This window comes from Lampris incognitus, chromosome 15, assembly GCF_029633865.1.
Source record: "Lampris incognitus isolate fLamInc1 chromosome 15, fLamInc1.hap2, whole genome shotgun sequence".
NCBI classification, from domain to species: domain Eukaryota; kingdom Metazoa; phylum Chordata; class Actinopteri; order Lampriformes; family Lampridae; genus Lampris; species Lampris incognitus.
Genome location: NC_079225.1, coordinates 41,052,808 through 41,066,559, shown reverse-complemented (window position 1 = coordinate 41,066,559; position 13,752 = coordinate 41,052,808). Strand labels below are relative to the sequence as shown.

The 13,752-nt window shown below is 51.0% G+C and overlaps 1 protein-coding gene across 1 annotated transcript in view; it reads right to left on the bottom strand.

Moving 5' to 3' along the window:
- Positions 1 to 11,588: 11,588 nt before the first annotated feature.
- cdk19 (cyclin dependent kinase 19) overlaps positions 11,589 to 13,752 on the bottom strand; it is a 44,070-nt gene continuing 41,906 nt past the window's right edge. Inside the window, exon 5 of the mRNA XM_056294221.1 lies at positions 11,589 to 11,774. Coding sequence (XP_056150196.1) covers positions 11,649 to 11,774 — 126 coding nt within the window. The 3' untranslated portion in view covers positions 11,589 to 11,648. The remainder of the gene's footprint in view (positions 11,775 to 13,752) is intronic.

Sequence of the window (13,752 nt, the reverse complement as noted above, 5' to 3'; positions counted from 1 at the left end):
AGGTTAGGTTGAAGTTAAGGTTAGGTTGATGTTAAGGTTGAAGTTAAGGTTAGGTTGAAGTTAGGTTGAAGTTAAGGTTGAAGTTGAGGTTAGGTTGAAGTTAAAGTTAGGTTGAGTTAGGTTGAAGTTAAGGTTAGGCTGAGGTTAAGGTTAGGTTGAAGTTAAGGTTAGGTTGAAGTTAGGTTGAAGTTAAGGTTAGGTTGAAGTTAAGGTTAGGTTGAGGTTAAGTTGAGGTTAAGGTTAGGTTGAAGTTAAGGTTAGGTTGAAGTTAGGTTGAAGTTGAGGTTAGGTTGAGGTTAAGGTTAGGTTGAGGTTAAATTGAGGTTAAGGTTAGGTTGAAGTTAAGGTTAGGTTGAAGTTAAGGTTAGGTTGAAGCGGAGTTTAAGTGTGGGCAAGTTCAATGAATTTGGCAGAAAGCCCTGAAGGCAGACCTCTCCCGCGTGCGTTGTGCAACGCCTCTCGCGCTGACCGAGATTCGACCCTGTGATAATCGTAATACCGCACATGTCCTGTTAAAACAGTATATCTCCTTGTCAGTATGTACGAGTAATGAACTTTAAATCTAAAGGCCTTCCATGTGGCCTTACGTTTCTCCTCCAAGCTGATTGGCCCACTCGTCCTTCGCCTCGCATGTAACTGGGCATGGGGAGGCAGATGCCGGTGCTGGAATTCACTTCCTGGGTTAGAAATGGGAGCAGAACGTCACCCCGGGACATCCCTGTCAACTTGTCTCGACTCAAACTCTAATTACAGACTTGCAGGTGAAACAAAGAGAAGGTGGAAGGCAACTCTGTTCTTTCTATGGCATAACAGACCGTAAGAGAGGGGAATTCAGGATGTGCCAAATTTTGTATCCTGTGTAGAATATGTACCACTTTTCCGGCATAAGAAAACAGAGGAATTGCTCGCAGTCAGCAGGGGAAATGCTGGTGACTCCCCTCTCTCTCCGTCAATTAACGCTTTGAATTAACACCGAGGGAAACTCTTGTTAATGTATGCAGCAACACAGACGCATTTGTTCCTCTGCACAAAGGCACAGGGCCGCATAACCAACATACGGGGTTCAGATGTCAAGAAATCACAGCGTTACGACGGGCCCATCTACCTTCTTGTTCTTCACTGTACTGCGCTGGGATCGTCTCCTGCCAAACAAAATAAATTCTCTTTTTTAAACCGAGGCCTTGGTGTCTTTGGGGTGCGTAATTCACAGGGGATACACAATTTGACACAATCGCAGATCTAATGGCAGCGCCTTGGTTTTAAATCTGGCACAGCTCCTTTGTTGGGTGTAATTCCCCCCCTTGTTCCCATGCTTGTATCTCGATCGAACTCTCAAATTAGAGTCTCAAATTAAAATGGCCCGGACAGGAATAAATAAGATAGAATAATATTTTAATAGGATTTCGGATTGGCTAGAGAACGGATGCTTCCATGGGTACGTATGCAGCGTGCATATCCGTCCTATACATTTCATGGGTCTATACGTCCTATGTGGGCTTTGTTCATGCGCGAATGGGTTTTTCTCAGTAAATGACGAGGTAGGGACACCTCGAGGCTGGATGGAAACGGGATCACATGTTGTGTTGTTGTACTTTACTCAGCTCTTGCCAGCTCGTAAATTTTCCCTACGCGGTAGCAGCAATATCGCAGGCCTAGCAGTTCAACCGGTACGTTAGCCAGAATGGTAACGCGTCCATGCCAACTCCCAGCGTGTCTGCACTGGTCTCTCTCATCAAGACAGAGGACTGGAGATATGTGTATAGCACTTACTTGATACTCAGGAGTCTGGTGATGGTGGAGAAAAGTAATTCTGCACTGAAAAATATGGTGACGCACCGCTTTCGACAGCAGAATTTGGGGGGCCTCCAGGGGGGTAGTGCGCCTCAACGGTGTGCAAAATGTGTTTTGTTTTTTAATTGAGTACAATTTGGTTTCTGTGCAAATCCATGCTCGAGTCTGCTCCAGTGCAAGGTACTTGCAAGTCTGTATGGGTCGTCTATCCCTGGGTCGTGACCCTTGTTTCTGTCACGTCACCCGCTCTCTATGGTCTTCATATAGCACCTCCCTGCAAATAGTCAACGAAGCAGGAGCATTTAAAGGTATATACATCTACCATGTAAAGGAATATAGATCAAGTCATTTTTGATAACACAGCGGGATGTGTCCACCTTTCCCAAGGTCTGCTTGCGGGCTGTGCTGCGCACTAAGAGGACCATGTGCCTTTTGGTGACATCTAGTGGCCGAAAGTAAGAACAGCACCTTAATCGACCTAGAATGTACTGTCAGCAACGTCTGTCCCAATGAAAGTGAGGCAAAAAGAGATTTTTATTACAATAGAGGATATAAAATAAATACACATGACTTTTTTTTTTCTTCTTCTCATCAGTCATTTGTACAGTGAAATTTGGACAAGTTCGCTGAAAGCAGCCGGATCCATGGGTTTCTTTTCGTTTTTCCCGCGCCGTGCTATTGCTGCCTTAAACGCCAAGAGGAAACACAAACACACGTAGGCCATATGGACGCCTCAGACTCAAGTGCGCGCACACCCGTGCACGTGCGCGCACGCTGTACTGAGGAAAATGTCGCGAGAGTTGACAGACACCCCGGAACCTGCAAAGCGCATTGGGGGGGGGTGCAAACACGGGATGGGGGGGTCGGCAGGGTTCAAATTCAGCAAAACCCTCCATTGAAATACATCCGAAACGGCATACTCGAGTGGCATATCCATTTAGCTGCCTTGTTAATATTTCTTTACAAACTAGGGGGGCCGCCTCGTCAAAGATGCTCTGATTGGGGGGGGGGGCGGCCTTAATCAGCGCACCGAGTTTTCAAACTACCAAGTCACCAGACGTCTTGCGTTGGTGTGAATGGCGCATCACACGCAGACGCGCGTGTGCAGGTGGGAGTGTCTGTCTGTCTGTCCTGTACACACGGTTGAGCCCCGGGGGGACAGTCAGGTGCTTATGATTACGTTGTCCGCTGGAAAAGACAGGCACATGCAACTAGAATTTTAAAAAAAATAAAATAAAAAATAAAAGAGGAGGCGTGAGGAGAGCTCGGCCTGGAGGCGCACTACGTCTCACTATGTAAAGTGTGTACTATCATGTGTCGGACCACACACACGCACTCACACACGCATGCACGCACACACACACCGCTACACACGCACGCACACGCATGCACACACGCACACACACGCCGAGAAAGAAGCATCGCCTGCCTTACAACTCGCATACAACTGCCCTTACTTTAGTGTCTAAACAAGACATTAAAAACATTAAATACGTTTTATTTACCACTAAATATCGGGAGCAACGACAGTGCATCAAAAGACAATTACCTTATCGACATTTCAACGAGAAATTCTTAAAACACGCGTTTATGTACAGCGTTTCAACACGTACTTGTAACTGCGCCTCGGTGGACGCCGTGCGAAGGGAGCGCGAGAGCGGCGCGGGGACGGATGTTGAACACAAAAAAAAAAGAAAAAAAGAAAAAAGAGAAGAGTCACGCGCAGCCGCGAGACTCCGCGTCGCGCGAATGGCACGCCCGGACGCGATATTATGAACCCTACATAGCCCTCGCCAAAATCCCGTACCCTGTCCCAAATCTCGCGAACTGACGCCGGATTTCCGCTGCGTTGCTAAGGAAACAATCAACTATCAACTCGGTGCGAAGCAAAGCTAACGTTAGCTACCTTCAATTTTGTAATTTTGTATTTTTCGCAATTTTGGACAGCTGGCTGCTTTTGTAATTTTGGACTGCTGGCTGTCAACAACAGAACGGAGGTAAGTAACGTTAGTTGTCACACGCCTCTGCTCCTTGGATACGTTATTGGTATTATATTAATGTTGATTGTGGATAACTTAGACAGGTTAAATTGTGGGTGTACAGCGTTTCCTTGATGAGCGCTAACCCCATAACAACATATTTTCGCGTTGCTACGGTGGCGCACACGTGACAAAGCCAGAAACGGGATTTTGGCGAGGCCTATGTAGGGTTCATAATATCGCCGCCCGGACGCGGTGATGGAGAGAAGACGCACATACGCGGGACTCGAGCCCAAGACACGTGTACAGAGAGCAGCGCTGAAACCGCAAAAGGCAACGGTCAACTCAGAAGACGAAACGCTCGCTACTTCAGGCCCCGCCCCGGACGAGCGCGCGGACTCTGACGTCATACGCGCGCTCGGTGACGTGAGGCGGGAAACGACGCCCGACGGCGGGAAACGCGGTCCGAGTGACGTCGTCGGCTGGCTCGACGAGAGGTGCCTCTCTGCAGCCTACTGCGGTTTAAGGCAGAGGAAGCTTCCAGAAACAACGGGTATTTATTCATATACGTACGGAAATAATAAATATGATTGTATACTATCCATATATATGTATCTCTATACAATATTCCATTTAGAGTACATTTTCAAATGCGGCGAGAAGAGGAGGCCGAGGCGAGAGCGCCCGCCTCGGCTAGGCTACTGGAGTCCGTGTGTGTGCAGTCGGAATGGACGAGGCGACGTTTACGTCCCAATCAAAGCCGCGGGAAGCCGGCCGACTGCGCGCTTTCATAGTAAAACCTAAGCACTGCGCAGGTGAAAGCTTTTGTCTGTGGTTTTGCATAGGAAATCGGTTCGACAGTGAGCTCACCGCCCCAGTCTGCGCCTGCTGGAGCTTGGCGCTGAATAATACTTAATAGACACCTCGCTTGTGTAGAGAGAGAGAGAGAGAGACAGGGCCGGGCCAAGCCTTTGTGGGGCCCCTAGCAGAATTGGATTTGCCCCCCCCCCCAATTGCCACTCCCACCCCACGCACCCCGTTCTGCCGACCCAGCACGTGACTCGGGCCGGCCCTGTTGGAGAGAAATGTACAAGTGTCCCGCGCACCCTCGGCGCTACTGAGCTAGACTTCAAATACACAGCGTGCAGAGTGGACCGGCTGTCCTGAGTCGCTCTAATGAACTCCATCCGTCCATTATCCAAACCGCTTATCCTGCTCCCTGGGTGGTCGCAGGGATGCTGGATCCTATCCCAGCAGTCACTGGGCGGCAGGCGGGGAGACACCCTGGACAGGCCGCCGTGCCATCACAGGGCCGACGCACACAGTCACATCTAGGGACAATTTAGTACGGCCGAATCACCCGATTCATCTTCGTTCCAGCCCTCACCTATGGCCGTGAGCTGTGGGTATTCACCAAAAGGGTGAGATCGTGGCTACAAGCTGCTGAAATGAGTTTCCTCCGTAGGGTGTCTGGGCTCGGCCTTAGAGATCGGGTGAGGAGCTCGGACATCCAGAGGGAGCTCGGAGTACAGCTGCTGCTCCTTCGCGTCGAAAGGAGTCAGTTGAGGTGTTTCGGGCATCTGATTAGGGTGCCTCCCGGGCGCCTTCCTTTGGAGGTTTTCCGGGCATGTCCAACTGGGGAGGAGGTAGACCCAGAACTCGCTGGAGGGACTACATGTCCAATCTGGCCAGGGAACGTCTTGGGATCCCCCAGGAGGAGCTGGAGGGCGTTGCTGAGAAGAGGGACGTCTGGAGTGTCCTACTTAGCTTGCTGCCACCGCGACCCGACCCGGGAGAAGCGGCTGAAGATGGGATTTGATGAGACGATTCACCTGACCTACGTGTCTTTGGACTTCGGAGGAAACCGGAGCACCCGGGGGAAACCCACGCACACACGGGGAGAACATGCAAACTTCACACAGAGGACGACCCGGGACGACCCCAAAGGTTGGACTACCCCAGGACCTTCTTGCTGTGAGGTGACCGCGCTAACCAGTGTGCCACCCAATCCCGTCTGATTAACTCAGGACATATAAATTAGTTCCACACCCCAAATGAAGACAGAACCAATTTATCTGTCCCGAGTAAGTTAGACCATTAGACCAACTCAGGACAGCTGGTCCACACCCCACTCTGCCACAGTGCACATAACCCAGGAGGAGAAAAACCTCTGATGAATAGCTGCTGGTTTTGACCCCCCAGTCAAAAAAAACCCCCCCTGCTGTACTGTGAAGGCCGTGATGTCAACTACAGCTCCAAAACACACCGTGCAGTCTTCATGGGCCTAACACAGCCAGACACCCCCCGCCCACCCCCACCCCCACATGCCCAGCATCCAGAAACAGCTGGCAAAAAAAAAAAAGTGTTTTCATGAAAGGTGCTCCCGGCAGATGTTTTCATTGGCGTGGACTGACATCCTTTGCGGTAATCATTTATCGAATGGAGTCCATCGATCTGTTGTTGACCTCTGACATCGGGCTTTCTGAGTGATTATTCACGGTGGATGGCGGCTCAGGGGCTTGTTTTGGTGAAACAAGCCGCTGGTTCTGCGTGCGCCCAAATGTACAGGAGAGCCGACAACAGAAACCAGACAACATAACCGATAAAATGACATACGAAGAGTTTGTCTCTAAAATGGTTGTGCGAACCCCCTTAGAGGAGGAACTTCGTTCCACAACATTAGTTGGACACACCATTCAAATAACATCTGGTCTGTGAAAAGGGTCGACTCTTGGCCAACCAAAGTCAAGTCTTCTTTTTTTTTTTGGATTCTTTTCCCCCTTTTCCTCCCCAATTGTACTTGGCCAATTACCCAACTCTTCCGAGCCGTCCTGGTCGCTGCTCCACCCCCTCTGCTGATCCGGGGAGGGCTGCAGACTACCACATGCCCCCCCCCCGATACATGCGGAGTCGCCAGCCGCTTCTTTTCACCTGACAGTGAGGAGTTTCACCAGGGGGACGTAGCGCGTGGGAGGATCACACTACCCCCCTCCCCCCGAACAGGCACCCCGACCGACCAGAGGAGGCGCTGGTGCAGCGACCAGGACCAGGATAGTTCATTTTAGAAACAAATCCTTCATGACAAAATCAGAGACTCACAGACACGGAGGCTTCATGCTGGGCCGGGGTTCATCCATTTGCATTTTGACACGTGAGGGTTTGACAAATGGACCAAAACGTTTCACCCCTCTGAGACTTTCTACAATGCACCCGTCCACCCATTATCTGAACCGCTTATGCTGCTCTCAGGGTCGCAGGGGACTTTTTACAAGAAGAAAAATAACAAAAACAACGTCTTTGCCCTCAGACACTCCCAGAATGTAAAACGAAAACGTCACAAATTCACACAACTCAAACAGAGGTGACTCGAACTTGTGTGTTAATAATGGCTTGTCCTGAACGCGGAGCGGTGCCTTTTGAACCGGCCTGTGGTTTGACATCTGCTGTAATTTGGCATCATCTATCCCTCCATTATCCAAGCCGCTTAACCCCGGTCGGGGTCGCGGGATTGCTGGAGCCTATCCCAGCCGTCGCTGGGAGACACCCCGGACAGGCTGCCAGGCCGTCACAGGGCCGACACACATTCACACCCACGGACAATTTAGTGCGGCCAATTCACCTGACCTACATGTCTTTGGACTGTGGGGGGAAACCGGAGCACCCGGAGGAAACCCACGCAGACACGGGGAGAACATGCGAACGCCACAGAGCACGACCCGGGACGACCCCCCCCCCAAGGTTGGACTACCCCAGGCTTCGAACCCAGGATCTTTTTGCTGTGAGGCGGACGCGCTAACCACCGGGCCACCGTGCCGCCCTCATTTGGCATCATTTACACTGAAATATTTATGCTGACTGTGGCAAAACACAACCCCTGTGAGAGGAAACCCAGTAAGGTGTCCACACGTGTGGCCCAATATCTGACTACACCAGAGGGAACAAAACAGTCAAACTGGTTGTCTCTCGGTTTCGGTGACACAAAGCCTCGAACTAAGGACATGCCATCGGCTGCAAAATGCAAACGAGCGTCACTGTTCTCCTGCGGCGAGTGCAGCTGGTGTGCCACCTCGACTGTTGTTAGGATTATGTAGGAAAAATGTGTTAAAAATGTACAGAAAACATGATTTCTGGGATCCACAAAGAACTGTAAAAACTGTAAAAAAAGAAAAGAAGCCCCCCCTCATTTGCAAGAACACAGGCCCGGTTCCCTATTCAACCACTGCGGGTCAGCATTTCCTCATTTAACACTGCAGGCTAAAAACTTGCAAGAGGGCCCCCAAGACATTTTTGGAGTAAACACGCACGTGCACACACACGTGCACACACACACACACACACACACACACACACACGATTACCGTTGAGTCAATGGGTACGCTCTTTTTGGGCAAGGTGGGTGGGGCCATGTAAAAGAAAAAGTTGTCCGTGCATCCGAAATCAGATTTACATTTGTGCTCGAACTTGGAAGCGTTCAGCTGGAATGTCATTGGCGTGTTTGCTTGATGTTTAGCCGAAGTTTCAGGCAACTTAACAGGAAACCAAAGGTGCCCGATAAACCGACGCACCGCCCGAAACGGCGACGTGGTCTCTGCCCTCGCCCTGCAGCTTGCAGGACAGTAGACGTGATCGACATGCTGCGCGGGCAAAAAGCCCCACTCCCCCGCTGCCCATGTGAACGTCGCGTACGCTCTCAAACCCACGGGCGGAGGTTTCCTATCGGGTCACATGACTCTCAACCGCAGCAGCCTTTGGAAGAACGCACCCATTCACAAAGGACCGGCAGAATCTGCTCACATGTCTGACTGGGCTTCTACTCAGTGCAAAGCCAGAGGGGTGGAGTGAACCGGAGTGGAGTAGAGTAGAGCGGAGTGGAGCGGAGTAGAATAGAGTAGAGCGGAGTAGAGTAGAGCGGAGTAGAGTAGAGCGGAGTAGAGTGGAGTAGAGTAGAGCGGAGTAGAGTAGAGCGGAGTAGAATAGAGTAGAGCGGAGTAGAGTAGAGCGGAGTAGAGTAGAGCAGAGTAGAGTAGAGCGGAGTAGAGTAGAGCGGAGTAGAGTAGAGCGGAGTAGAGTAGAGCGGAGTAGAGCGGAGTAGAGTAGAGTAGAGCGGAGTAGAGTAGAGCGGAGTAGAGTAGAGCGGAGTAGAGTAGAGTAGAGCGGAGTAGAGTAGAGCGGAGTAGAGTAGAGCAGAGTAGAGCAGAGTAGAGTAGAGCGGAGTAGAGTAGAGCGGAGTAGAGTAGAGCGGAGTAGAGTAGAGTAGAGCGGAGTAGAGTAGAGCGGAGTAGAGTAGAGCGGAGTAGAGTAGAGCGGAGTAGAGTAGAGCGGAGTAGAGTAGAGTAGAGCGGAGTAGAGTAGAGCGGAGTAGAGTAGAGCGGAGTAGAGTAGAGCGGAGTAGAGTAGAGTAGAGCGGAGTAGAGTAGAGCAGAGTAGAGCAGAGTAGAGTAGAGCGGAGTAGAGTAGAGTAGAGCGGAGTAGAGTAGAGCGGAGTAGAGTAGAATAGAGTCAGGAGTCTTGGGTAGAACCACACCCAAGGTCGTTCCAACTCTTTGCAGATCAGTTCAGTGATCAGAGTAGCTCATTGATTGACTAAAAGAACACAAAATGCATATAAAAAACACACACACACACACACACACACACACACACACACACACACACACACACAGGGCAAGATGACAAAATTAAAAAAAATAACTGTAAGACCAAAATAATCCTGACAATAAAAAAACAAATCAGACGTCAGGCAGTAACAGTCTCGGGAGTGTGGAGGTGGTGGAGGTGTTGGGGTGGGCGGGGGGGGATGGGGGGGGTCTGGGTTTGTACTGTTAGCTGCCCTGTTTGCATACACGTGCGCTCAGCAAACCTTGGAAGTTCTCGAGGGCTCGCAACGGGACTCGCGTCCGACGAAGACGTCCCGACGGCAGGGCCTCGACGGCGGAGGGCAGCTCGCAACAAGCCCCCGGCCGCAGGCAACAAGCCCCCAGCCGCAGGCAACAAGCCCCCGGCCGCAGGCAACAAGCCCCCGGCCGCAGGCAACAAGCCCCCGGCTGCAGGCAACAAGCCCCTGGCTGCAGGCAACAAGCCCCCGGCTGCAGGCAACAAGCCGCCGGCTGCAGGCAACAAGCCGCCGGCTGCAGGCAACAAGCCGCCGGCTGCAGGCAACAAGCCGCCGGCTGCAGGCAACAAGCCCCCAGCTGCAGGCAACAAGCCCCCAGCTGCAGGCAACAAGCCGCCGGCTGCAGGCAACAAGCCGCCGGCTGCAGGCAACAAGCCCCCTGCCGCAGGCAACAAGCCCCCAGCTGCAGGCAACAAGCCGCCGGCTGCAGGCAACAAGCCCCCGGCTGCAGGCAACAAGCCGCCGGCTGCAGGCAACAAGCCGCCGGCTGCAGGCAACAAGCCCCCAGCTGCAGGCAACAAGCCCCCAGCTGCAGGCAACAAGCCGCCGGCTGCAGGCAACAAGCCGCCGGCTGCAGGCAACAAGCCGCCGGCTGCAGGCAACAAGCCCCCAGCTGCAGGCAACAAGCCCCCAGCTGCAGGCAACAAGCCCCCAGCTGCAGGCAACAAGCCCCCTGCCGCAGGCAACAAGCCCCCTGCCGCAGGCAACAAGCCCCCTGCCGCAGGCAACAAGCCGCCGGCCGCAGGCAACAAGCCGCCAGCCGCAGGCAACAAGCCGCCGGCCGCAGGCGGGCGCTCGCGACGCCCTAAAAACGGCTCCTTTGTCGAGAACAACCCGGCTGTGCGCGTCTTCACTCGCGCCGGTCGGGAAAAGCTCGTCCGTCAGACGTTTTGCGTCTCTCGGGGTGGTGAGCTCGGATATACAGAGACTCAAGGGCCCGTGGAGAGACAACACATTTTTTTTCCCCCCTCCTTAATTTTTCCAAATTGAAATCTGGACAAACTTGGGTCTAAATACTGAACCCCCCCCCCCCCCCACAGCAAGAAGATGAAGACAAATTGCGCATCTCTCGTTTCCCTGCAGTTGCATCAGCCGCCGAGGTGCCGATTTTTTTTTTCCTGTATAGAAAAATTCTTCTTTCCTTTTTGCACTTGAAAGGAGAGTTGGCTCACACCCCCCCCACCCCCACCCCCCCATTGGATTTGATCATCCGAGTCAATGGTTTCATGAAGGACGGGGGAGGGGGGGATCTGTAAAGGGCTGTTCTCCCGGGTTTCGTCCAATCAGTCCTCAACGGTATTTACAGATGACATCAACTATCAAGGTAAACTTGAGAACTCGAGCGAACAAGCGAAGAAAACGAAAGCGAAACCCAACGAATAGAAAAAAAGGTGCGATGCAATATACACGTATGAACACAGCTGCGGCTCTTCCTCGTGAAGAGTGCGTGTTTCTAAGTGCCATGGCTCTGGGAGTCTCCGCGTCTGACCGGCGCAACGTCCTCGAGATTCGCACCATATGTTGTCGTTTCTTTAAAAGTTGTTCGGGGGTGGGGGGGGGGGGGGAGGACAACAACAAACCAAACGACAACAAAGAAAATAAAACGTCACTGCCCCAGGAGGAGGCAGGACTAGTTCTTTTGGTTCCTGTGTTTTGAGTTTGCCTTCATATTGCAGTGCCCTTGGAAGGGGTGGGGGGGGGTGGGGGGTTGGAACTGGGTGTCAGGTCAAGGTGAGGGCCATGGATGTGCTGGCGTACTCCCAACAGGCGGAGACGAAAATCCCATCCGGACCCGGTGGGGCGGAGATGGAAGGTGTTGGTGGCGGGGGAGCGCTCCTTGGCTGGAGCCGAAGTTGTTTGAGGAGGAGCCAGAGAAGAGGGAGAAGGGAGGGGGGGGGGGAGGAGAAGAAGGAGAAGCAGGAGAAGGAGAAGAAGAGCAAGGAGAGAGCGAATGCGGTGACTCCTCTGCTGGTTGGAGTGACTGCTCAGTAGCGGTGGGTCTGGTGGGAGTACTGGGAGCTCTGCTGGGACGATGAGGAGTATCCCATGGTGCTCTGCGACTGGGCTGAACTTTGGACGTTGCTTTGGTAAGCAAGACGGGAACTGGAGTGCTGCGAGAGAGAGAGAGAGAGAGAGAGAGAGAGAGAGAGAGAGAGAGAGAGAGAGAGAGAAACATTGCTTGAGAGTTTCTTCGGAAGAGAAGGGGAAGTAAAGAGTCTAACACTGATGCTAACGCAGACAGCAGAGGCCAAGACTGCAAACAACAAAATAAGAAAGCTTCTTTCAAGAGGAAATACAAGAAGTGGTACCTTAAATATGGCTTTATTCGACCAGTCGGAGACCCCCTCCCCTACATTTTCCCCCTTTTCTCCCCAATTGTATCTGGCCAATTACCACATGCCTCCTCCGACACAAGTGGAGTCGCCAGCCGCTTCTTTTCACCTGACACTAAGGAGTTTCACCAGGGGGATGTAGCGCATGCGAGGATCACGCTATTCCCCCTCCCGAACAGGGACTCCAACCGACCAGAGGAGGCGCTAGTGCAGCGATCAGGACACGTACCCACATCCGGCTTCCCAGCCGCAGACACGGCCAATTGTGTCTGTAGGGACGCCCGACCAAGCCGGAGGTAACACGGGGATTCGAACCGGCGATCCCCGTGCTGCCTCCTACAGCAGTCGTTAGGTGCCAGACAGTTAAGTAGACGCACATCGCCAGCAACTTGTTTCCCCACTTCGAAAAACATCTGTACTGTCCACAAGACGGGTTGTTTCAAGACTCAGCAGTCGAGATTTCCTCTATTGTCATTTTCATTATGTACCTGCGCACATAAATCAAAACGAGTTGCCGTTTCTCCCAGCCCACAGCGGCGCAACAGAGGAGACAAAAATACACATCCCAAAGGTCCCTAAAAGCACAAAAACAGAGAGAACGAAACAAAAAAAGCACAAATGGTTAACAACGCGGTCCATTCAAGTGCCGTTTCAGTTTGAATGTTGACAGCCGGTGTCTGTCAACTTCTGTTGTAACCTTTTCGTTATCCGTAAAAGTACTACTTGTGTTTTTATACCTTTATCCATAACTGTTCTCGGTTGTCTACAGCACCGCGAGGGAGTGGTCTGGTCCTCATTAATATTCATGAGCCGAGCTTTGAGTGACAAGATAAGCAAGGGTCGGTGGTAAGAGTGGGCGGAGTTTCATATTTTGATGATTTCATCTGATTGGCTGTTTGTAAAGTGTGTCTGGTCATATATTTTTATTTTTTTTTATCTCGACTATGTGCATTATTTTATACTGTTGTGTAAGGCAGTGGTTCTCAACCTTTTTGGGGTCCTGGAGCCCCCTGCGTATTTTTGATCTACCCTGAGGACCCCTCCACCTGATCTTGGGGGAGGGGGGTTGCAATTTGATAGAAACAGTAGAAACTGCATTTTAAATTGCATTATAGCATTTATTTACTCTTTGGGGCAAAAATAAGAGCTTTCAGTTGTAACTTAGATATAGTTAACAAAACAGAATTATTATGCAGTAACTTTCAGATATATGTAACAAAACAGAATATGTATTTAGTAACTTTCAGATATATGTAACAAAACAGAATATGTATTCAGTAACTTCCAGATATATGTAACAAAACAGAATATGTATGCAATAACTTTCAGATATATGTAACAACAGAATTCTTATGCAGTAACTTTTAACAATGCAAACGGGAGCGAGATCTCTTATTAAAATACAATAAATGACACTTGTGAAACAGATGTAATTAGAGAAAAAAGGCCTGTTACCCTTTATAGTTTAGGTAGATAAAGGCCTCAGTCACATTCGAGTAAAATAATCCTATTTCTATAAATGTCATAGGATCTTTTTTTGAAAGATATTTTATTTTCACGGACCCCTTGCAATTACACCACGGACCACTAGGGGTCCGCGGACCCCCGGTTGAGAAACACTGGTGTAAGGCACCTTGTAACGTTGTTTAGAAAGGTGCGATATAAATAAAGTTCATTATTATTATTATTATTACCACATTAAAAAATCACCTAAAAGAAACTGAACTAGGGGGCGCTCTTCCAGACAAACTGAATT